The 25,555-nt window shown below is 40.3% G+C and overlaps 2 protein-coding genes across 3 annotated transcripts; one reads left to right on the top strand and one right to left on the bottom strand.

Annotated features, from left to right (window-relative positions):
* Positions 1 to 799: 799 nt before the first annotated feature.
* atp1a3b (ATPase Na+/K+ transporting subunit alpha 3b) lies at positions 800 to 20,579 on the top strand. Its single transcript, XM_060870687.1, has 21 exons — positions 800 to 1,314; positions 12,051 to 12,170; positions 12,263 to 12,322; positions 12,593 to 12,796; positions 12,872 to 12,985; positions 13,122 to 13,256; positions 13,400 to 13,517; positions 13,963 to 14,231; positions 14,335 to 14,533; positions 15,057 to 15,301; positions 15,670 to 15,862; positions 15,982 to 16,294; positions 16,408 to 16,558; positions 16,848 to 17,016; positions 17,123 to 17,277; positions 17,379 to 17,502; positions 17,653 to 17,798; positions 17,908 to 18,038; positions 18,157 to 18,258; positions 18,406 to 18,497; positions 18,939 to 20,579. Exons 1-21 carry the CDS (start codon positions 1,309 to 1,311, stop codon positions 18,965 to 18,967), a joined length of 3,075 nt encoding a protein of 1,024 aa, XP_060726670.1. The 5' UTR covers positions 800 to 1,308; the 3' UTR covers positions 18,968 to 20,579.
* rabac1 (Rab acceptor 1 (prenylated)) lies at positions 20,556 to 25,369 on the bottom strand. 2 transcript variants are annotated; one of them, XM_060870688.1, is made up of 6 exons: positions 25,280 to 25,369; positions 24,529 to 24,609; positions 23,615 to 23,824; positions 22,600 to 22,697; positions 22,331 to 22,432; positions 20,556 to 22,196 (listed from the first exon to the last, which is right to left on the bottom strand). In XM_060870688.1, the coding sequence occupies exons 2-6, from the start codon at positions 24,597 to 24,599 to the stop codon at positions 22,108 to 22,110; spliced, it is 570 nt and encodes a 189-aa protein (XP_060726671.1). In that variant the 5' UTR covers positions 24,600 to 24,609; positions 25,280 to 25,369; the 3' UTR covers positions 20,556 to 22,107. The 2 variants fall into 2 exon arrangements, with proteins under 2 accessions (XP_060726671.1, XP_060726672.1); XM_060870689.1 differs by having other exon boundaries at positions 24,529 to 24,612; positions 25,280 to 25,356.
* Positions 25,370 to 25,555: the final 186 nt, after the last annotated feature.

The following is a 25,555-nucleotide window of genomic DNA, read 5'->3' as shown; positions in this document are numbered from 1 at the left end:
GATATTAAACTGAAAGGAACAGATACTACACTTGGTTTTACAGAAGTGAGGTTCTCATCCTGTAAAGAGTAAAGCTTAGACTCTGTGCCTCCCCTTTATGTCCTGCTTTCCATTGCAAATTAGCTGATTGCTCGACACTTTGCGTGAGAGTGTGTGTAAGCATGTAAGAATTTATTCATAGTTTGTCAGGGCACATATCAACCATTGTGTATTATTATGGCAGAGACTCTGAAGTTTAAGACTAAAGCTCTCAAGACTAAGAGCATATTAGAAAAGTAGGTTTACATATACATATATATGCTTATTCCAATTTATATAACAGCAGGTGAGTTAGACAATGTGGATGTGCACATACAAAGCAATCTAAGTTGCAATTTGATACATGACTAGAAACACATCCTACTGTACAAGACACTATAAATCCTGCATGGTTCATCTGCACACAAGCATACTTACTGTTATACTGTTATATTGACATTTTGACATTTCACATTCACTTCAAATAAAAAAAATACAGTTGGCAACCATTTTTTACAAACACTGTGTCATGTAAAAATGACGCCTTAGCTTACAAAATTCGCTTATTTCTTAGGAGAAGACTAGATTCCTGCTGTCAATCCTCGGAATTCTGCAGTAACGAAGGCGGGGCATGGACAGCTTTCCGATTGGTCCGTTCAATCCACCTTTCTCACGTTGATTGGAAACACTATACGTCGATTGTACATAAAACGTGACGGGAGCTTTGGATTGGTCAGTGCAGCTGGTTTATTAATGAGCTTGGTGAGCGCTCTCAAACCGCTGCGCATCGCTCGCATCAACCGGTGCAGCTTTATGTGGCGGAATTGCGCAGGGTTCAGAGGGATGTGATGTGTCTGCTGCGGAAGGACACAAAAGCACCCCAAAACCCATCGGAGAACCGGGACAGTGCGGCTTCTTGGTTTTTGCCGGCTTTGCCTCAACTCAAGAGCAGCGCGCGACACCGGCATCCTCTAGAACCGGCACTGCCCTGCTCTCTTCATTTTCATTTAGTAGTTTCTTTCATTCGCGTTTAGTCTTGTTGAAGGTTATCCGACACGTCAGCTTTATGACTTTATTTTACAGCCTGTAGAAACTTTGAAAACTAAGCCGCGGTGAATCAGCCTCCTTGGCAATTAGCGCATCGATAATTAAACCACATCGAGCATTTTGTTTCACCTCGAATATCTCTGTCGTCTTTTATAAATAGTCCAATTTCCCCTTTCATTCATCCTTAAAGGGCTGACATCTTCTTACTGTACCTGCTGAAGAGAGCCGACTGACTGCGCAGAGATGGGGGTAAGAACCAGAAGCTTCATCTTCACCCTCCTTTTATTATAAAGATCTAATTAGCACTAACCTATATATTATTGAGGCTAACTGAGATTTATAAACTATATAACTGTGTGTTAGAGAGAGAGAGAGAGAGAGAGAGAGAGACGCAGAACTTTGTGTTCCGATCAAGACGAACTGCAGTGTCACTGCTGAGCTGTGAATGAATGACATTGACTGTAATGCGGATTTTCACTCTTTTACCTTCACAGTTTCAGGATAAGACTAAATAAATATCTCTGCTGGATGCGAAACAAAATGTCTCTCTGGTCAGATCTGGAACAAAAAAAGTCGCATCCCTGTAGATATGTGTGTGTTTTAACACCACTGTTCCGTTTATTGACTCGAACCCAAAACCCTGTGCCTGCGTCTTGGGTTCGTATATTATGCTGGTTATAATATACGAACCCAAAACCCTGTGCCTGCGTCTTGGGTTTGTATATTATGCTGGTTATAATATAACCTTATTTTCTCAGACTAATCGGTTTCATTAGCTGAGCAGCAGCGATGCGGAACGCAGCTCCGTGCGCTCGAGCTCTCGTTTCGGTTATTGTCACTTTTCTTTAATTCGTTATCTTTACTACGACTTGTGTTATTTTTCATCACCTGCAGTGCCCTTGTGATGGTGGAGTAAGCTGTAAATTTCCGCATCCCCTTTCCTCTTTCTGTCTCATATGTGCAGGTGTACGACCGGATGTCCTCTGTTCAAACAGCTCTCATCGTCATTTACTTGTACACATGTTGTCTTGTTAAAAAGTTGCAAACTTTGCAAAAACCCATCTGCCATATAACGCAACATACCAGCTATCCGGTAGAAAGATAATTTTTTCCAAATTCTTGAGATTTTTGACAAGTGCGCGCTCAGTGATGATCCGCTGACGCTAGCGCGTCATAATGCGGTTATACCGGGTATTACTGCGCTGCCGTCTACACCCCCACCCCGGCTAATGTGTGACATAACAGTGTTCAGAGAATCTTAAGTGAAACGTCCTCGCTGGGCTGATTAAATCTGTATTTCTCCCGGCGGGTGCTAATAATTCTGGTGTTTAAAGAGCGATCATCAGTGCGCCACTGCGTCAAACAGCGCACGCTTCCGGTAGCCAATCAGACACGCGACCTCAGTTGACAGCGGCATCAGCTGGAACGGCGATTTGTGTCTCCGGACGAACACACCGGTTTTTTGTTGAATGGAGCTTAATTATTCAGTTTTGCTTCATCATCGTCTTGTTGTCTTTCACTCATGTAGCTATTATAACCTGAAGTGAAAAGGTTTCGCAAGGGCATTAGGTCCTCTCACACGACCAGTGTGACGATGCGGCATTCTTCTTCTTCTTCTTCTTCTTCTTCTTCTTCTTCTTCTTCTTCTTCTTCTTCTTATTATTATTATTATTATTATACACTTTTGTTCTGCGAATTGGGACAACGTGGTATGACGCATGAAAACGAAGTCCCAGAACCTTGTGCACATGACGAACTTTTTTATAATGATGCATTTGTGAGATTCTTTGAATCTGAATGTCTATCCCATCCGGGGTGTGTGTATGCGGTCATTGCGGCAAAACCACGCTATCAGCAATGTTCCAAGGACACCGGGAAAAGTGATTACGCACACAATATTTGCCGAGTCATGCTTCGAATGTGTGTGTGGAATGAAAAGGTAGCATATGTAATATGTGTCTCCCTCCTTCACCAAACCACCGATTTATTCTCTCTCTCTCTCTCTCTCTCTCTCTCTCTCTCTCTCTCTCTCTCTCTCTCTCTCTCTCTCCCTGTGTTGAAGCTTTTGCGGTGAGCGCTGTGACGCAGTGCTGCCTCGTGCTTTATACGGCGCGGTCTGCGTCGAGGGGGGGAGGGGGACGGGCCAAGCCAGTGGAAACTCCCTGTGCATAACCGATGGACAGATTGTACCAATGCATATGGAAATACATATAGTAGTCTGAATCCTACACGTCTTCCTAATGGACATATAGTGCACTCGGTATTTATAGACTATGAAGTGCACTTACGTAAGGGGGAAAGAGACATGGAGACATTCTAAAAGCGCCTATATGACTGTATGGGATGCGAGGACCTGAGTCATGTATGTAACTAAAAAAAGACATATTATGGAGAGATTAATGAGATGAAACAGGAGAGAGCGAGAGGAGACCTAGAGTTACTGTATATACTCTTACAGTTAACCTTCAGACAAATGGAGAACACCCTGTGTGTGTGTGTGTGTGTGTGTGTGTGTGTGTGTGTGTGTGTGTGTGTCTGTGTCTGTGTCTGTGTCTGTGTGTGCTTCCACTAATATCTGAATATCTGAGAGTTTTGATCTTATGAGGAAAATCCCCCCCCCATTAACAAACAAACAAACAAACAAACAAATAAATATATAAAAGAACCGGAATGTGTCATTTTGTTTTTGAGCTTAAGGTTGGTGTTAGGTTTATGTGTAGGCAAAACATTCATTAATATATATATATACATATATACTGTATATATATTACAGGTTAAAGGTACTGGACATAGAGGGAGAATGCGTACTGGGAGGGGGAGGGGGATGGGGAGGGGGACAGAAGAGAATGGAAGGGATCATATTGTAGATTTCCACCTGAGTTTAGCTCATGTTTCCACTGCTGGTAAGTACTCAGGTGCCTTTCTGCAGGGATGCTAATGAAGAGTGAGAAGTGGCTGAGGACAACTGGGGTTTGTTAAAGTGGCACAGTACATTCTGGACTTGCTAAAGAGATGAGCTCATTCTTCATTAACGACTCAGTCATTGTAAGGTCATTATGTTATGTTGCTAAAAACGAGTGTTGGAAATCCATGTAATAATTAAAATGGCCCACAAGACACGTCCCCTTGTTTATCAAAGGGTGAGTCTGTTGAGAAGAAGCATGTTGAAAGGATGTTTTATGTCACAGTGACAGCAGCAACCAATCAGAGTGCTGGGTTTGGAGGTTATGACTTGACAACCCTCTCAGTGCTTCCCATTTCTTTTTATCTTACAGTAATAAAACTGTCTGTAAAACAACTGGCCATTAATCATTCACTTTATTAACATAACATCTTTTATTCATTTGGCATCTACTTCTTCCATTTAGTATGGGAGTCTCCAGCAGTCTGCGTTTAGTGTCTGAATCTCCAGCAGTTTGCCTGCTAAATACAGATTCGTAATTATCCCAGCTCTCAACCTTTTTGCATTGCATTCATTATATATAAAAGAAATGTGAGTCCTAGATTTACAGGATTAAGGAGAACATGTGGTGTTAGTAGAGGTTATTAAATCAGCTGACAGGATCGTTCGGGTTTTATTATCAAGAATTGTGCGTGAACAATGTGTGTGTTTAAGATGTGCTGGTGTGGGGATATGTTTAGTTTCCCAAGGTTAGGATTACCCCCTCCTATAGTTCCTTCAGTTTCGAAAGCTCCCCTGAAGGTTAGCAGCACGGTGAGATTACCGGTGTCTACAGGAGGTTAGCCAAGGGCCCAGCTCCGGTTCCCTGCTCAGCACAGCATGATTTATTCATGATACGCTCTTGTACTGAGAGGTGAACTGCAACCAAACATACAAAATATTTTTATAAAGTAACTTGAAACATTTATGTATTTGTTCTTGTGTGTTTCCTTTTTGTCATGTGGAGAATGATTGGCATATGACAAAACAATTTGATTCAGATCTATGAGTCAGGTTCTGATACAGAAGACATCATAGTGTGTGTGTGTGTGTGTGTGTGTGTGTGTGTGCATTCTGGGTCAACATACAGTTTCTCATGTGAGCATGTAAACACAACTGATTGCTTGAATGAGGATAAAAGGGATGGCTAGATGGACAGATGGATGGTTAGGCTGAAAGGGGGGAGGGGACAGAGGCGGTAATGCATAAATGAGGATTTTAGCATTTTGTTTGATTGCACAGGGCACACAATGATGTGTGTATTCTTCATCTAACCATTTTTGAGTTGTTTTTTATTTGTATTTTGTGTGTATTGTGCATTAATGTGTGCATCCGCTAAGAGATATCTTGGGGTCTCTCAGTTCGGGTGTCAGAACAAAGTCAGGGAATAACGTGAAGCGAGCGATTAAGGAGAGAAGTGCGAGCTAATCCTCATCTTTCCTAATCGGATTATGCAATCTGTATATGCACAGACCTATCATAGCCTACGGTAGAGTCCACAGCATACGGCCCCAAGGGCATTCTAGCATTTAAAAACACACGCACATAGATATATACAAGAACACACATTCACACATATATACATATATATTTATTTAAGTCTATTTATATAGATAGATAGATAGATAGATAGATAGATAGATAGATAGATAGATAGATAGATAGATAGATGGATAGATAGATATGAATACACATGCAGATTAAACAGAAGGTAGTAATTTCTTTATATTATAGTATTAATATTTTATTATTATTCTCATATTATTAACATGTTTTCTCTGCTGTTCTTTTGCTCACATGGTGTTTAAATACCACATCATCTGCCGCAGTGTCGGCATGTCTGCTGTAATAAGAATAAGTGCACACAATACCCCTATGCACTTGTGTGTACAAACACACACACACACACCTTTGCTCACCAGAGGCAGTGTCATTGTTGTTTCTGCACTAGCGCTCATTTTCAGCTAAAGCTCCCAGTAGACACCGATGGAAAATCGTGACCTTAGTGTTACATAAGGTCCATTCTCCTGTTCATTTTTATCGCACATTGAACCTTATAATAGTAATAAACTCATGAAAGGGCATGTTTTGTCTAACCAAATCCTTAAACACACTACAGAAAGTCTTTTTAGGTAAGCATAAAAGGTTAAAAGGGTCTGATCCCCCTGTAAGTCAAATGTGCAAACATGCTGCTTCATGGTGTGTGAGCAGATGTGTAATCAGGTGTGGTGTTGGGCTGTGCCTTCAGCATCTTTGCTTTGTATAGAAAATAATTAGATATGACATGTCGTGGAGCTGTAGAAAAGAGCTCAACATGAGCGAAAATATACAAGAACGTGAAACAACACAGAACCAAAATGTTCATAGACATTTGGACAAATCCAGTTCATGTTAGGGGACAGATCTCTAAGAACCAACCGCCAGCAACGGTAAATGATGTATCTAAGAATGTAGCTGATGTAACTAAGAAAACAGCAAAATATCCAGACCAAAAAAAATACTGTACAAAGAGAAATTCAATGCAATTGTTTCTTTTTATCATTAAAACCATCATAGATAGCTGCTCCAGTTGAAATGTATTATAATTGTGTCTTTTATATAACACAATAGTTTTTTTGAGGCATAATGTGAAGAAATTGGTCTTGAAAGCGGGTACGATATTTAAACATTGTTCATTGTTGGGATTAATAATTATCAGCCTCAGAGTTTACTTGTATATACGATGTATACATTTTAATAAATGCAAATAAAAACCTTTAGAAAGTATAAATGTACATCATATGAAAGCAGAGATTAATATATTATTCAATAAATCAATATATTATTTAAAAATAGAACTTGTAATTTTGTGTCAGCCCTGAAAATCAAAAAACATTACAGAACAATGCTTGAGTAACACAATTCACCAGAAGTCATCATCTCTGTCGGGAGGACAATGGTTCAATGGCAAGTAAGTTTTTTCTCATATATCTAATTTACTATTTATGAAGATTTATATTTGATTAAAGTCTAATATGTCAGCTACCTTTGAATATTGTATGAAAAGATTTTCAGTCACACATGTGACCAGATTTGCTCTACAAGGACAAAAGGTTGACGTGCATACAGAGATATGAGATTTACTGTAATTACTCATCAATAAACAAATAAAAATGGACTCAAACTGACCCCGAATGAAAGCCTAGTGAGTCCAGGGCAAGATCCACATGCCTTGATTTATTTGCTATGTATGATGATGGATGGCTTGGTTCAACATTAAAATAGTGACAGAAATGAACACAAAGATGTGAGTAACATCAGACTCATTGTGGTATCAGGCAGGGAAGAGACTGTCCTTCACAAGCTTTCCATTTGCATGATAATGACAAAATATTATTTATAGGTATTTCTCTATCTTTGTTCAGGAGGAATCTAGTATTCTCTCTCTCTCTCTCTCTCTCTCTCTCTCTCTCTCGCGCGCGCGCGTGCGCTCGCGCTCTCTCACACACCCAGCCGACATTTCAGCCGACTCCACCGTGACTCACAGATGATACAGTCTCCCAGTTTTAGCGCATCATCAATACATCAGATGTATTTTACTAGTTACAAGACTACTCTTTCTCCCTCACTCTCTTATATATCTTTATTTCTTACATACAGACACTCTCTGGACTAACGGTGGGTTCCTGTTACAGAAACATCAATAAATAGTTATCAGAGTTCAGGAAACAGTCCACCAGTGTAGAGGTGTGTGTGTCAGGTCAGTCAGTAGAAATAAAGCAGGATGTAATTCCAGCCCGAGGTCTCTGGTTCTCTCAGAGACCAGTTCTGCAGTTCCGTTACAGTAGCGTAGGTAAGAAACAGACACAGAAATAATCATGACAGAAATCCGGTGTGTTTAGTCATACAGACATACTGAAGGAATTATTCAAAGACTATTGAACGCCTCTTATGGGCTCAAAATGTACCAGATTGACCACTTCTGTGTGACCCCTATTGCGTTATGGCCGGTTTACCTGAGCTGATCCTGACATCTATCCACTGCAATCTGATCTCATATGGAACTGATTCAACCTTAATGACAGAAAGAAAGATCCACTATTCTCCTCTTCTATTCTCATTCGTGTGTGTATAAGGGAGAAAGCTCTACCTGAAATAACCGCAAGTTAGAGGTCTCGCAATAATTTTATTAATATCACTACGCTTTAACTGTGAAATAATCTCTGTACATATTCATATGTTATACAACAGATCTAACTATTCATAATTATTATTACCTTATACCACTTCTACTACTGCTGCTACTATGACTACTACTAATAATAATAATAAGATTACTAATAATAGGAAGAAGAACAAGAAGAAAATACACTCATTGCCCACTTATCCTTACTCACTTTTATCCAGTCAAGTGGAAGCAGCACAATTCATAAGATCATGCAAATATATGTCAGGAATGTCAGTTGGTGTTCACATCAAACATAAGAATGGGGGAAAATGGGATCTTAGTGTCCTTACCCATGGCATGGTTGTTGGTGCCAGACTGGCTGGTTTGAGTATTTCAGACATTTCCGATCTCCAGGGATTTTAACTCACAAAAGTCTCTAGGGTTTACACTGAATAGTGTGAATAACAAAAACCCTCCAGTGAGCAATGGCTCTGCAAGTGTAAATGCCATGTTGGTGAAAAAGGTCAAAGGAAACTGGTTTAAGCTGACAGAAAGGATGGAATAACTACAATAACTCAAACAGCATCTTTGTGCAGCCGTGTTGAGCAGAAAATCATGTTACGTCATATTGTGCCAGAGCAGTGAAAGACTGTATAAGGCCTAGGTGATATTTTGCTAACATTCAAACTGTTCAATTTTTCTGTGATTCTGTGCACACTATATCCTCACATTCTAGTTCTTTCCTGAAAGGAGTGGTGTGTCCTTCTTTCATTCGCCTCTGACCTCTCTCATCAGCAAGGCATTTCGACCTGCAGACTCACCACTGGATGTTTATTGTTTATCACAGCATTCTGTGTAAACTCTAGAGACTGTAGTGTGAAATGTGAAAATCCCAGGAGATCAGAAGTGTCAGAAATACTCCATGCAGGCACCAACAACCATGACATGGTTAGAATCACTGACTTTACCAGAAGCTCTTGGTGTTTGGATGCTTATATTACCCCTGATTGGCTTATTGGATAACTGCATGACTGTGCATTGGTTCCTATTAAAGTAGCCGGTGAGCATATATTTAAAATATACATAAAATTATAACATATATATTTAACACTAATTCAACTAATATATGCTTAAGCCTTTTTCAGCTGAGAGTAAACGCATCTCGATGTCCAATTATATCGTTTTCAAACTCCTTTATATTCTTTGGTTGGCCGCTAGTAATAAAACTACAGGATTTCAAATGCAGAGATTCAAATTAAATTTCAGACACGCCCCAGAAGAGAGCGACTGCTCATGTTAATGTTGTCACCTGCTGGAGGCCACAAATGTAAGTGTAAAAAAATAATCCGTCTTGAAATGCAAGGGGATCTAATTCATTAGATTAATAGTTTGGACTTGCACAGATGGGCAGTGTGTGTGTGTGTGTGTGTGTGTGTGTGTCCAGTTAGATATAACCAGGTGGTGTGCTGGTAAGAGCCATCAGGCGATAAATGCCATCGCCGTTGGCAACAAGCTCACATGCTGACAGAGCAGCAGGTCAATATCTAATTACCACACTGGAAGGAAAATGACGAAATCCTCCCTCTTATCGCCGTCTCCCTTTTCCTCTCTCCTCCTTTCTCTCCTCCTTCCTCCCCTTGTTCCACTTTATACAGTAGAGTGATCTCTGCCTCATCAGATATCTCTCTCAGTCTGTCAGTGTCTCCTCCCCTATGCTCCTCTCTCTTTCCATCTGTCTTCTTTTTCTTTCTCAGTCTCTGCCTATCTGTCCATCTCTCTTTCTCACCTTCTCATTCTCTATTAATCGAATGTCACCTGGTGGGCAGCTTAGTGTGGATGTGTGCATGCCGGATGTGTGGGTGTAAGCAGGTGTGTCCTTGGTCAGTCCTATAGGGAAATTAAGAGCGATAGACAAGACGAGGGGTTTTCATGTGGCTGGACAATGCTTTTGATGAAATACAAGTGAAAAGAGCTTGATAATATATTTTTCTCACACACGACGAGGGTGTTGGGTAACAACAAGCCACCTGAACAGCTTCAATGTGCTTTGGCACGCCTCTGGAAACCTACAGGAGTGACGAATGATAAACGATATTCTCTCAGCTAGTGTTTTGGTGATAGCAGTGATAGCACTATCTAAAATATCACTCTGTAGGTGTCTTAATTTCACCTTGTTTTTGTGAAGGTGAACGTACAACATCATGTCCAAAAAATACCCAACATGCACCTACAGCGTTCACACCGAACACAGTTTTCTAGTTTATAGCAAAACATTTACGCAGTACTTATGCTCAGGAATCCACTGTAATATAGTAGAACTGCAGAATTTATTATGCAGTTCGATGTGAGCACATGAATTGTGTATTAGATTGTGGTTTCAGTAAGGTACTCTGCTCACTGGACATTAGTCATTCTGTAAATGTGTGCTAGTCCTTCATCAGGCAGTAGGGGGCACCAGTGATAAGTACACTGGGTTTGTTTCTTTACTGTGTCTCTACTTAATCGTTTGAACCGGTCGATCAGTGAAGTGCTTTTTGACTTTTTTGTAAATGGAAATATAAAACCAAACCCAATTCACAGTCATCCTGCTACCACTTAACAAGTTACCCACCGCTTTAAAACTCAATAGGAAATTCTATAGACAATCACATTGTTGACTGAGGGGTTTCCAGGAAGACACTTCACTTTTGGGTAACAGCAGTACATTAAAATAGCTGCTCGGGTTCTGGAGGATTGTCATAATGGCTCTTTTGGATATTGATCAGGAAATATGCGAATGCTGAACCCAGGTTAGCGTCTGAAAGCCCATGCTAGTTCACTATAAGGGATTATTATTAGATGTTTTAAATCATTATACATTTTGCCTTTTTATTTAACACATATAACTTAGTAAGAGTTAATAAGACAATAAAGTCCATGTTAGTTAATAAGACAAAAAAAATGCAGCTTGTTACATTACTAAAATTTCACAATCAAATGAGTGAAACGTCTGTTCATGTCATGCAAAGTGGAAAAGAAAAACAGAAGTAATAAGAAAAAAAAGAGTAAAAATAGAATTAAAGGTGTTACAATGAATGAGCAATCAGAAAAAATACAGAAAATATAAAGTGAAGTCTCTGAGAATGAGGTGATACTACAGAAATTATAATGTATTAGAATGAATGCATTAGTATAACAATGTGACTTGAATTACTGCTTACCAATTACTACTGGAAATAGTGGAAAATAAATGAACGCCTTCTGGCCAATGAGATTTGAAAATTCAGCAGTACTGTGGTGTAACTATTTTATCAGGTGGTCCATATTTCATTCCTGAGTCAGGTGGGTTTGCTGTCACTTCTGTTGAAATTAAAACAGGATACAGGTTCAATTCCTAGGCAGAAAACTAACCCAGACGCGGATGGGTTAACTCTCAGTGTCTGTCCCAAGACTGAAAAGTCAAATATGTGGACCAGATGAATGTCTGTGGCGGCCCTGAACGGGAAGCATCCAAAAGCACTTGGTCAGGACTCAATTGCGCCCCAGCCACACCGAACCACATACATAGGCGCGTTTGATGCATACAGACGTTTCAGTCAACTTGTCTAACCTTTGTGTGTGTGTGTGTGTGTGTGTGTGTGTGTGTGTGTGTGTGTGTGTGTGTGTGTGGTTTTATCTGGTTAGAATCAGACACTGACACAAAGCAGCAAGTCTACAGTAAATATAGACTCTTAAAAAGATAATGAATCATCAAAGGTCTTGATTACACAGAGAAAGACAGAGCGGATGATTTGTCAGTGTTTGATGATATAGTTAACAATGTTAGCATCCATTTAGCCACAGTAACTGATTTGCACATTGTTGTTGCAGCAGTTTTTCCCACAGGTTTAAGTGTCTCGTACATTATGTGTGTTTCAGTATGGGCGATCAGACAGCTACCGCGTGGCTACCACGCAAGACAAAGATAATAAGGGCTCCCCTGACAAGAAGAAAAAAGCGGCGAAAGATCTGGATGAACTGAAGAAGGAAGTACCTCTGGTAAGATTCATTTGCATTGTAAGTGGATAGTATGAAACTTTTTCTCATTTTTTTCTCTTTTTGAATGTGTCGCTTGTCAATCTCTATTACAGACAGAACACAAGATGTCAGTGGAAGAAGTATGCCGGAAATTCCAGACAGACATAGTTCAGGTAATTGTCTCTCTCCCGCTCTCTTCAAACAACTGCAATGTGCCAAAATCTCCACTAGGTGTCAGTGTAATCCAATATAACGTTGCAAATACACACACACACACACACACACACACACACACACGAACACACACACACGAACACATACAATAAAGACATTATACATGAATAATGGTGCTGATATAATTATATTAAATATTGATATTTAAGTCTATCAATAGTCTTCAGTATCATATTCAACATCATGCATTTACAATCTCGCTGCAAAAGGGTCTGACTAATGCCAAGGCGGCTGAGTTTCTGTTGCGGGACGGTCCGAACGCTCTCACACCTCCCCCAACAACGCCCGAGTGGGTGAAGTTCTGCAGGCAACTCTTCGGAGGCTTTTCCATCCTGCTGTGGATCGGCGCGCTCCTCTGCTTCTTGGCCTACGCCATCCAAGCTGCCACTGAGGATGACCCAGCTGGGGACAACGTACGCATAACACACACATTAAGCATATAACACTAACACCTCACTGTTAGTAACTCTGCTTCCTCTTTCCCTCAGTTGTATCTAGGTATTGTGCTGTCGGCTGTAGTCATCATCACCGGCTGCTTCTCCTACTTTCAGGAGGCTAAGAGCTCCAAGATTATGGAGTCTTTCAAGAACATGGTGCCTCAGGTACACTCTACATACAAAGGGTAGCCCCTCCGGTGGATAGTGCACCAGTAGCCACACCACTATTCAACAGGCATGGCAGAGTACAGCATAGTCCTAGATACAGAACCATCCTGAGTAACATTCTCTCTGCACACAGCAAGCTTTGGTGATCCGTGAAGGAGAGAAGATGCAGATTAATGCTGAGGAGGTTGTGGCTGGAGATCTTGTAGAGGTGAAAGGGGGTGACAGAATTCCTGCTGACCTCAGAATAATATCCTCCCACGGCTGCAAGGTACACAGTCATATACTAGAGATCTTGTGTGCTTGAATATTATCATACAACATACAGATGTGTGTCCATATGGTAATTCGAACACAGTGCTACTCGCTGTAAACGGGTAAACTGTCTGGAACTTAGCCAACTCATTTGTGCAGGTGGATAACTCCTCTCTCACTGGAGAATCAGAGCCACAGACGCGATCACCCGACTGCACCCACGACAATCCTCTGGAAACTCGCAACATCGCCTTCTTCTCCACTAACTGCGTTGAGGGTACAGACTCTCTTTCAATTAACCACTCAATTAACCACTCACTTAATTACTCATTTTAAATGGAGTACACCAACGTTTTCAAATGAATTTCTGTCCACTGCATTTGTAGCATATGAGGAAAGAATTTCCTCATCACGTTTCCCTATCATGTGCATGCGCAAGCAGAATTATTTTATTGTGTCAATAAAATTTTTCAAATATAAGATTGTATAAAGCAAATTCTTAGCTGAACCTGAGCGAATTTCTTACCTATGACATTTCTGTTATTTTCTCAAATACCCCTGTATGTATTTACGGCACAGAATGAATGTTATGCAAAGATAGTTTGAAAAATGCTGGAATACTTTTAGCACCAAAAATAAATGACAATGGGTGGACTGTCTCTAAAAGTGCATTTCTTGTAATGTTATGAAATTTATATACAGTGGAATTATGTTTTTCTCAGGCACTGCCCGTGGCATTGTTGTGTGCACCGGGGATCGTACAGTGATGGGCCGCATCGCCACTCTGACCTCAGGGCTGGAAACAGGAAAGACCCCCATTGCCAAAGAGATTGAGCACTTCATCCACATCATCACAGGCGTGGCCGTCTTCTTAGGAGTCTCCTTCTTCATCCTGTCCATCATCTTAGGCTACTCCTGGCTGGAGGCTGTCATCTTCCTTATTGGTATCATTGTGGCCAATGTGCCTGAAGGACTACTGGCTACTGTCACTGTGAGAATTCAAATGAATACACCTAGTCACATATACCCGTACTAGAGACATTCACATAAAATCACACAGTCAAAACCAATTCTTCTTCACTCATGTCTGACAGGTGTGTTTGACCCTGACGGCAAAGCGCATGGCCCGGAAAAATTGCTTGGTGAAAAATCTGGAGGCTGTAGAGACTCTGGGCTCAACATCCACCATTTGCTCAGATAAGACTGGAACCCTGACACAGAACCGCATGACTGTGGCCCACATGTGGTTTGACAATCAGATTCATGAGGCTGACACCACTGAGGACCAGTCCGGTTAGTAACCGTCACCCCGTCATCCCATCACTGGGATTGCACAGTTTAGCTGCCTAGTTGTGGATAATCTAATAACAAATATCATTAAAATGCTGTAAAACTGTTTTTTTTTTGTATGTAAATACTAAAATTGATCTAGCTGTATATGTGAGGTCCTGATGCTCACTTGTGTTCTCTTGGCATTTTAGAACTATATGAAAAAAAAAATGAACACCTGCTTTTTATGAGCAAATGTCATCTTAAATGTCAAATGCAGTGATTTCTAGATTACCGAGTTTCACTTTTCATTGTTTAATGTGTATTAAGAAATGCCATTTGCCTGTAGATAGTAATCACTCAGCCTCCACTGAGACAGCTTTTAAGGGGGTTAAATTAAGAGATCTTAAGAGTAATAAGGAGAAACAGGAATAAATGTAAATACTCTCTTCAGTGCTTTATGCTTGCAGGCATTCCAAAGGTCTTCATAACTCATTTTATACTACATGCTGTGCACCTAATAAGAGCACTGACATTTCCTCTGCAGGCGCATCATTCGATAAGACCTCGGTGACATGGGTGAATCTGGCTCGTGTTGCGGCTCTGTGTAACAGGGCAGTGTTTAAAGCCGCCCAGGACTCTCTACCAATCCTGAAGAGGGACGTGGCTGGTGATGCCTCTGAGTCTGCCCTGCTGAAGTGCATTGAACTTTCCTGTGGGTCTGTTAGACAGATGCGAGATAGAAACAAGAAAGTAGCCGAGATCCCATTCAACTCCACCAACAAATATCAGGTCAGTATTGAGAATAGCCTCAAAACAACATTAATTAAAATCAGGTATCCTAAAGTCTATTCCAAGCAACTCCAAGCACTCAGGGCCCTTATAAACTAAATATATGTTGTAACTAGGCTATAGCCTCATGATGGCTCCACAGTTGTCCACCTCTCAGGAATTTATATGGTTTATTGTATTATGTTTATTGACGTAATTGTCTGGATGACTTGCTCACTATATAAATAATTACATTTTATTAGGCATCAGTCAGTTTCTGGGCAAATAAAACATGACTGGGGAAAGCATTCATGCTTTGATGAATTTCTTATTTGTCCACCGCTAAAGACTGTTATTTTTGTCTCACACTCTTTATCTTTCTATTAAAGCTGTCCATTCATGAGACTGAGGATCCCAATGATAACCGCTATCTGCTGGTGATGAAGGGAGCTCCAGAACGCATCCTGGACCGCTGCTCTACCATCATTTTACAGGGCAAGGAGCAACCAATGGATGAAGAGATGAAGGAGGCCTTTCAGAATGCCTATCTGGAGCTGGGAGGACTGGGAGAGAGAGTGTTGGGTAAGAGAATGAACAAAAGACATTAAAAGAAAATTTGAGGCAACAACATATAATGAAAGATATGAGACTCTAAATAATACTGTGTATTTAACTATTACTTCTCCTGTTCCCCATCCCAGGATTCTGCCACGTCTTATTGCCAGAGGATCAGTACCCTAAAGGGTTTGCATTCGACACAGATGATGTTAACTTCCAAACAGACAACCTATGCTTTGTGGGCCTGATGTCCATGATTGACCCTCCCCGTGCCGCTGTGCCTGACGCAGTGGGCAAGTGTCGTTCAGCTGGTATCAAGGTCATCATGGTGACTGGAGACCACCCTATCACAGCCAAAGCCATCGCCAAGGGAGTGGGCATCATCTCAGAGGGCAATGAGACTGTGGAGGACATTGCTGCTCGTCTTAATATCCCAGTCAGCCAGGTCAACCCCAGGTAAGAAACACACACACATCATACTCACAGTCCATTCATAAGAACAGGTAATGTTACCTTAAAATGTATATCATTATTATGCCATATACAAATATACATTCTCTGTGTTTTAGGGATGCAAAAGCCTGTGTAATCCATGGATCAGAACTGAAGGACATGTCTCAAGAGCAAATGGATGAGATTCTGCGCAACCATACTGAAATTGTCTTTGCCAGGACATCTCCCCAGCAAAAGCTCATTATTGTGGAGGGTTGCCAGCGACAGGTGTGGATACACACTCACACATCATAAAACATCATACTCACAATACTTAGAGCACTTTTGGATAAAACAATATGTAAATTTATTCTTTAAATAGCACCAGCATCATTACTGTAAAAAATTACCTGCTGCAGTTTCTCAATAGATTCTGTATTTAAAGGTCATATATCATGTAAAAAAAAATCCTTAATTTCACAAAGTACAATCATAGTCTCGAGCCTTTCCTCAAAGATTTGGCATCCTAATCACTATCCTTATTCTCTCTTTTTCTCTTTTTCTTCCTGTATGTCAGGGAGCTATAGTAGCTGTAACCGGCGATGGAGTAAATGACTCTCCTGCTCTGAAAAAGGCAGATATCGGTGTTGCCATGGGGATTGCTGGCTCCGATGTGTCCAAGCAGGCTGCTGACATGATCCTGCTGGACGACAATTTTGCCTCCATTGTTACTGGAGTAGAAGAGGGTGAGAAATGGAGAGGAATAAAAACAAAGCCCTTTATGATGAGCACTAAAATAACCCTGTACTGAGTAACTGAGTCATGTATCTATATCTTTCACTCTCGCTGCAGGTCGCCTGATTTTCGACAACCTGAAGAAATCCATTGCTTACACTCTGACTAGCAACATCCCAGAGATTACCCCCTTCCTCTTCTTTATTATCGTCAACATCCCATTGCCCCTCGGTACCATCACCATTCTCTGCATTGACTTAGGCACAGACATGGTGAGATTCCTCTACCCAGCTCAAACACACACACACATATATATGTTCATGAGTACATGTAGGATAATTTCTCAAGCATTTACACTGTTTCCTACGCTTAGGTACCAGCTATCTCTCTGGCCTATGAGGCAGCTGAGAGTGATATCATGAAGAGGCAGCCCAGGAACCCAATGAGGGACAAACTGGTCAATGAGCGTCTCATTAGCATTGCTTATGGACAGATTGGTTAGTTTAACACAAACAGTGCCAACACTACCACACACACACACACACACACACACACACACACACACACACACACACACACACACACACACACAGAGACTGTTTTGTATAATCAAATATAAACACTTGTGCTGTGTGTGGTGTGTGCAGGTATGATCCAAGCCTTGGGAGGTTTCTTTAGCTACTTTGTAATTTTGGCTGAAAACGGTTTTCTTCCCTCTTATCTGGTGGGCATCAGGCTCTCCTGGGATGACCGAAGCTTAAACGACCTAGAGGACAGCTATGGGCAGCAGTGGGTAAGTCTACACATATTTGTGTTTCTCTGTGTGTGTGTGTGTGTTTGTGTGTGTTGTGCCAGTTGTTAGGACTGAAGCTAATGAATCTCTTTATGCTTGTTATTGACAGACTTATGAGCAGAGAAAGATTGTGGAGTTCACATGTCACACAGCTTTCTTTGTCAGTATTGTGGTTGTGCAGTGGGCTGATCTAATCATCTGCAAAACCAGACGTAACTCAGTGTTCCAACAGGGCATGAAGTGAGTTTACACACTGTGTGTGTTTGGCCACTTGCATTTCCTCTCACTTGCATGCATGTCTCCATGACTCTCGTGTCCGGAGTATCACCTTACACCTATTTTATTTATTTTTTGACAGGAATAAGATCCTGATCTTTGGCCTGTTTGAGGAGACAGCTCTAGCAGCATTACTGTCTTATTGCCCAGGCATGGACGTAGCACTCAGGATGTACCCACTAAAGTGAGTCACACATACACATGGATATAAACCGAGAACTGTGAATAATACACCATTTAAACTACATTACAATTTGCTGGGTATAGGGATATACACTTACAGATCACATTGTCATGAATCATAAACATCTCTCTTGTTATTTTCCCCTAGACCTTCCTGGTGGTTCTGTGCATTCCCGTACAGTTTCCTAATCTTTGTTTATGATGAGATCCGAAAGCTTCTCCTGCGCCGAAACCCCGGAGGTATGCCAATAGGCACATGTACACACACAAGAATGTATTTAAAACTAGAATTCAAATAATTCAAATCAAAATGTAATAATGAGCATTTAAATGCTAAAAATGAACATTACCAGAATTTAAAAGGACAGGACATAGCAAATTGTGATATGTGAGCAAGTAGCCTAGAAAAGACGACAGTATCAAATAATAAAAAAAAGTATCAAATAAAAAAAAAACATGATAATGACATGATGATTAAACATTTTTGATCTGCAATATTAGCATTTTTTGAGGGCAGGTTTTAATTATTTTTATTTGAGGTTTATAGCATTAAGCATAATTATCAGCAATCAAAACTATGTAAAGAATAAAAGAGTATAATCACTAACCATTTTATTTAATTTTGTTTCATGACATCCCTCTCTCTCTCTCTCTCTCTCTCTCTCTCCCTCTCTCCTGCAGGCTGGGTGGAAAGAGAGACATACTATTGATTGATGAATTCCTTCTTTACTCACACCCCTACATCTTCCATTATTCTTCAACTCCTTCTATCCTTGTTCAAGGCGCACAAGCATCCCCCCACCCCCACCCCCACCCCAATACCCATTTCAAAAAGAGACAGCGGCTTAAAGCCAACACCATGCCTGCCCCAAAGAGAAAACTACAAAAACACCTTGACCATCCAAGCCCCTGTGCTGCTCCCATCACCCCTAATATTACTCTTTGCATGACTTTTCACGGGTGTGCACATAAAGTCTGTTATATATTTACCAATGGCAGCTGCATAATCATTATGTAGATCTGAGAGGAGCTTTGCTAACATGCTCTGCTAACAAAGGGCCCAGCCCTCTGCTTCTTCCTCACACTCATCTGCTTCCTCACCTGCCTCCGTCTCCATGCCTTTCTACTTCTCTGTACCCTACCAATCCCTCGCTTACCCCCTTCCGCCTGTCCTCCAATTTCACACGGGTATGTGGGTCACATGACTTGCGGCGGGACGCCACCCGCTGACACCGGTACGCTCTGGTCAGTTACTCCTGCCGACTACTATTGTCTGGGAGAAGACACGTCCACACTTTCCTATTTCTTCTCTCCGTGCTGTCCATGTTGATTGTCCTTTTTGGTTTCTCACTGTAGTTTGCTGTGATGTTACCTTGAGAGGAAGGCGTATTTATACACTGACTGTTTTTATTATTATTATTATTATTATTATTATTAATTGAAGATGGAGAGAACCATGTTGGCTCTTTCTGCATGAAATTGTCGTAAACATGGGTTTTTCATATCTTTCTCACGCTCTCTCTCTTTTTCTCTGTCTTTGTGTTCTCTGCTAATCCTATTTCAAATACTTCAGATTGTGTGTTTTAGAAACAAACCATATATCCAATATTACTTAAGATTCAATTAAATAAAACACAACCAATACAAAAACAATGAAGAAAGAATGGATCTCTTGCATGTTTGACTGTAGTAATGGTCTATAACTAGATGCCAATGACACAGGGACATGTCCGTTATCAGGTATAAAGCATAGAGAGTATGCACTTTTAATATTTTTGGTATGTTCTGGTTCTACTGCCATTATATTTCCAAACACACAAGGTTCGGCTTGTCGTTCCCCCCAAACACTTTGTATTGTTTTTAAATCAAGTTAAATCTATCATCCCATCACACCTGAGTGGACTGACTGCATTATATCTGAAGTAAACAGTCACCATGTCACAAGACAGCAGCTTTCTTTCATATGGTCCAAGTCAGTTCCAGAGAACCTGCTGTGTTTGGGGCCTTTATTTGTTGGTTTATCAGGAAACGTGTGTGTTGTGTGGTGTGGTGTGTGGAGCCTCCCGGGTCTTGTGCTGTGTGTGTGTGTGTGTGTGTGTGTGTGTGTGTGTGTGTGTGTGTGTGTGTGTGTGTGTGAGTGTGTGTGAATGCTTGGGGACAGTGCACTGTAGCAGTCTGCTTAAAGGCTGCGTCCATCTCAGAAAAGTGTGGGGGGGTGAGACTAAAGAAAGGGACGAACATTAAATATAACAAATTGTAGAGACAATGTGTTTGAAAGCAATGAAACCGACACCAATAAAACATCTAGAACATTTAATACAACCGAGAACAATCTGTGTCTTTATTTCCCTCATGAGTTGTATGTGTTAATGGGTCACTGAGCACAAAACATTATTTGCTATTTATTAAATGGCAAAATAAAAACACGACTACAATTTGCGGTGTACACTCCGAAGGTGAACAAAAACACTTCTAGTCTTTAGATTAGACTGTGAAATTACATCTTAGTCTAGTGTATTGGTAGATCTAGCACAATATAATCACAAGTATTTTTAAGCCAGTAGTTTATTGGGTTTCTCGGTTCATATGCTGATGTCTGCGGTTTTGTCTAGAAACTTCTATATCAGCACTATGTCGTGACTTGCACACACAGTCCTGTAGAGTCCTGTACCTGGTCGGTGTGAGCGCACTGCGGTGCTGTGTTCCCCTCCCTCCCCCGGCTTACTGCACCACTGTAATGGAGTATCGATCGCTGGATTCTTTAACCGCAGTATAATTTAAAGCCAGAGAGGGAGCCTTTTCTCCAAGGTCATCACTATGGCAACCTAAAAAAATTGGATTCTCAGCAGGCAGGAGAAAAAGGGCAGGGAGGTCAATCAGGTCAAAGGAGTCAGGCAGGAGAGACAGAAAAGAGGGAGTAAGAAAGAAAAATGAAAGCCAGGATTCAGAAGGCTTGTAACTCAAGCTTAGCTTATTGATAGAAATCCTAGAAGATTACAAAGGCTTTTATTCACCATCAGCACATCCTGGCAAATTATAAGCAGTGATGTCAAACCCTGCACACGAAACGTTACAGGCGAAGGAATTTATTGCACTTTTGATCAAAATACAACGATAAAAGACAAGCCAAGAAAAGAAATGAAAAAAAAAAAAAAGAATATTATTTAATATAAAAAGGCAATAGAAATACTGCAAAGAATTGCAATAAAAGCACTTGGGCAACATGCGTTTGTGAAGCTATTTGATACTGCATTTTGTACATACTCTATTTGATTACATCAATAAACAACACCGTAATGATAATGTCCACAGGCACACTGGATAGCTTTTCCCCTCTGTACACAAAAACTTGATTTTTTTCGTACATACAACTTTTTTTTTTTTTTTTTTTTTTTTAAAGAGACCCTCAAAAAATGTAAACCACTCCTTATTTAATTTCCATTAAATTCCTTCATAAAGCAGAGTTTAAATGAAGAAGCTATTTGAAGTTTTTTCCTGTTATGACTTCTGTTTTTGATTTTAAAGCACGATACACCACATGCAGTTCTTCAATATGTTACAGACGGAGCCGAGTATCCGCTGTGTACCAACGAAGCTGAAAGTGTGCGTAATGTCAGCGACTCATCATCAGTCTGCATTAAAAACGCGTTTCATCTATGCGCTTTTCTGTAATCGGATCCGGAAACGAAACAGAAAAGAAAAACGCATCAATTCCCAAATAACAGTCTATCCATAGAACAGTAATTGATTAAATATTTAGTTCATTCACCACAATGTATTTGAAAGCAGTAACAATGTGAAGGCAAGATGTTCAGATAAATAATATGTGCAGAGCTCAAGAGCCGATGAGTTATACAGGCTCCATCAGGAGTTCCTCCATGTCTGATTGCTCCAGTTCACGGAAGGCAGCGTGAGTGCCAATCACAGCCATCGTAGCTCCTGTGTGGGTACAGAACACAAAACAATAAATCAGGAGACAGGTGAATTACACTTTTCTTGTACTTTAAATCATCAATACAGTGCGTCATTTCAATACCTAAATGTCACAGCAGGGTGTAAAACTAGATACTCACCCAGTACCCAAAACACAGCTGTTCCAGCTCCTGCAAGCCAGAAGACGGGTAACGACACTGCTCCAGCCAGTCCTAACTGGTGACCGTGAGTCAACTCCCGACCTGACACACAGGAGAGCAGACAGAGACACAATCACACACCTCATAGCAGGCTGTCATTTACTACAGACATTTACTACTCAAAGTCAATAAACTGAAGGAGGAAACACTCACACGCACACCTTCACCAACTCACTTACATCCCATAACTCACTCACACACACACTTACCAAAAACAACCAGCTTAGTCTCCAATGATTTCAGGTGGATGATGTAAAAGGCGCCAGCAAATACAGCCAAAGCGATCAGCAGCATGGGGGAGCTGATACTGTGTGAAACACCAAGAGAAATCCACTGTTTAGATCAAGAGTGTTTAGATCCATTTATATAAAATACCCAGCATTTAAAAGGTCAGACAACCGACATGACAGAATGGATAATGACGTCCCATCACTCATAAACCACTCGCTGTTCTGAGGACAACTCCATGTGAACTGCAGATGGAACCACGTAGAAACCACGTTAATGGATTTAAACTGCAATTCACCATGAACGGATTTGAACTCAAGTCTCAATCTAGATTTCATCTTATATCTAGAACATGAATCTCCTATTTGATCATAATTAAGTGACGTGACATACGGCTAAGTATGGTGACCTATACTCGTATGTTTAACCCATCCAAAGTGCACACACACAGCAGTGAACACACACACACACCGTGAACACACACCCGGAGCAGTAGGCAGCCCAGGGAGCAGTTGGGGGGGTTCGGAGCCTTGCTCAAGGGCACCTCAGTCGTGACTGGCCAGAGACCCGAACCCACAACCTTAGGGTTAGGAGTCAAACTCTCTAACCGTTAGGCCACGACTTCCCAATGTTCACACTTATAGAAGGGAATTACCGGAATGAACTATATGGTGTAACCGAGATGAAGTTCCCTTTTGAATCTGTTTCCTCTCAAGGTCTCAGAAAGTTTTTCCTCACCATCATCACCTCTGGCTTGATTGTCAAGGAAAAATCTAAAATGTATTATTATTATTATATACTGAAATATTATATTTCTGTAAGTTTCTAAGCTCTGACTATCATTACGTTTAAATACCATTTCAATAAGGTCATTTATTTTACTTGTCATTAAGATAGCTGTAGGAAATTTCAGAGAAAAACTCCAAAAATCCAGGTTTGATCAGTTTTAATTACTGATGGGAAGTGCACCTTTTTATCTGCAAAGAGATTTCTTACATGCAGTAAAGGATGAGTGCCAGGAAAATGAAAGTGTAGTTGCTGTGGTAGGTGTCCATGTTGCGCACAACACGCTGGCACAGTTCACCGAAATTCTTTGGTTTGGAAAACTTGCGCTGGTCCACAAAGCCGGCCCAGGGCCTAATAGATTTCCGTCTACGGTCCAGCCACTCCTTCGCCACATTCCCAGAAATCCCTTTAGGAAAGAGTCTAAAAACACAAGGATGGAGGAATAGAAGGTGAGAGATAAGAGGATAATCCTGTCAAATTTCTGCCCATAGTAAATATAACAGGATCCATAAACCAGATGTAAATATACATTATAATAACAAGACTAATGTTTTGTGCAGTAACAGAGCCATACTGTAAAAGTCTCATTAATTATGTTAAGAATTACCAGCAGTAAGGTTTACATTAATGTTTATTTGTTCTAATAAATTAATATGTCATTAGTAACTAACACTGGGACTTGTAGTAAACAGAGGATATGTGGACAGAGGACTTGGATAGAAAGGTTTTTGTTTTTTTTGTATTATATTAATCTTTATATTATTCTTTATTTACCTTTGGTTCTATGTTTATGTTCTGTAAAGCTGCTTTGAGACAACGTCAAATGTAAAAAGCAAATAAATTTGAATTGAATAAAAAGCTTTTTTTTTTTTTTTTTATTTTAAATATTATTAACATTTGTAATCGTTGGGAAATGAATAAAACATCTATCTGTACATGTGAGAGTCAACAAACAGCTGGAACCAAATTCCTTGTGTGTGTCAACACACTTGGCCAATAATTCTAATCTCGGGACATATTGTTATAAGAAAATAATCAACACTGGGAAGTTGGCTGTTTTTTAGAACAGTGTGTTCACAGTGTGATCAGGTTTTAATCTTCAATCAATAACTATAACTATTCACCTGCTGATCATCCGTACTGCAGGAAGCTCCTCAGCCTCACTGCTGAAAGGGTCACCTGCCTTCGCCTCCATCTCTACACACCTGCTTAAAAGAACCACACACACACACACACACACACACACACACACACACACACACACACACACACACACACACACACACACACACACACAGGCGTGTACAGTGATTGACGTATGCTGTGTATAGTGATGTTGAATTCAGCATATTTAATGATTTCAGCATATTTAATGATTTCTTTCTCATGCTGCACACTTCTGAACAGATGTGGGACTTTTATTCTATTGTTGGTACAGTTTAGGGCTGGAGGCCTAATAGTTAAAAATAAATTGTAATAAATAAAGGATATAAAATAATAATAATAATAATAATAATAATAATAATAATATATTTAGTGGTTATATAGGGATTAGGGGACCGTGTGATATTCAGTTTGTAGTACTGAAGTCAAAATGAGTTAACAACAATGGTTAACAAAACACCAAACCTAGATCAGTCAATTCCCAACAACTTTACCATTTGTTTCTGTTTTTATGTGATGGAAGGAAACTTTAAAGTTCACCCAATAAAGTATGATATGTACAGTGTGTAACAACAACAAAGAAAGCTGCTGTATAACTACAGACTTAGATCACACACACAAAAAAACCCCCAAATAGATTGATGAATAAACAGCAAATAAAACGACAATCATATAAGAACAATTATATTTGTAACAAAAAAAGCTTCTTACTGTGTATATCAGGGATGTTTTCGTTGTGTCGTTGTGAGGCGGAAGTGCTGATGTGGAACAGCTTTAGTTCCTCTTCCTGTTCCGGTGAGGTTTGTTTACTTTGCCCGCATTCGCCCTCTTGTGGCATTACATTAAGGCACACTCTGGACATTTGCACGTGTTATCTGGTCCTAAATAAACCATCTGATAACTGTTACTTTCATATAAATCTGTTTTGTTTTATTTAAACGAGCAAAAAAAAAAAAAAAGATTAGAAATTACACATCCCGGATTACT

Source organism: Tachysurus vachellii, chromosome 5 (assembly GCF_030014155.1).
Source record: "Tachysurus vachellii isolate PV-2020 chromosome 5, HZAU_Pvac_v1, whole genome shotgun sequence".
NCBI lineage: Eukaryota > Metazoa > Chordata > Actinopteri > Siluriformes > Bagridae > Tachysurus > Tachysurus vachellii.
Note: the sequence above shows the minus strand (reverse complement) of the source record. Positions and strands in the feature narration are given on the sequence as shown.

Coding starts and splice junctions, on each gene's coding strand:
- atp1a3b (XM_060870687.1), top strand. Junction 12,171..12,262: donor TGAAGAAGGAAGTACCTCTG/GTAAGATTCATT, acceptor TCTCTATTACAG/ACAGAACACAAGATGTCAGT. Junction 13,518..13,962: donor CTCCACTAACTGCGTTGAGG/GTACAGACTCTC, acceptor TGTTTTTCTCAG/GCACTGCCCGTGGCATTGTT.
- rabac1 (XM_060870688.1), bottom strand. CDS start 24,599: ATGGAGGCGAAGGCAGGTGACCCTTTCAGCAGTGAGGCTGAGGAGCTT. Junction 22,698..23,614: donor GCACTCATCCTTTACTGCAT/GTAAGAAATCTC, acceptor TGTTTCACACAG/TATCAGCTCCCCCATGCTGC. Junction 22,433..22,599: donor GACTAAGCTGGTTGTTTTTG/GTAAGTGTGTGT, acceptor CCTGTGTGTCAG/GTCGGGAGTTGACTCACGGT.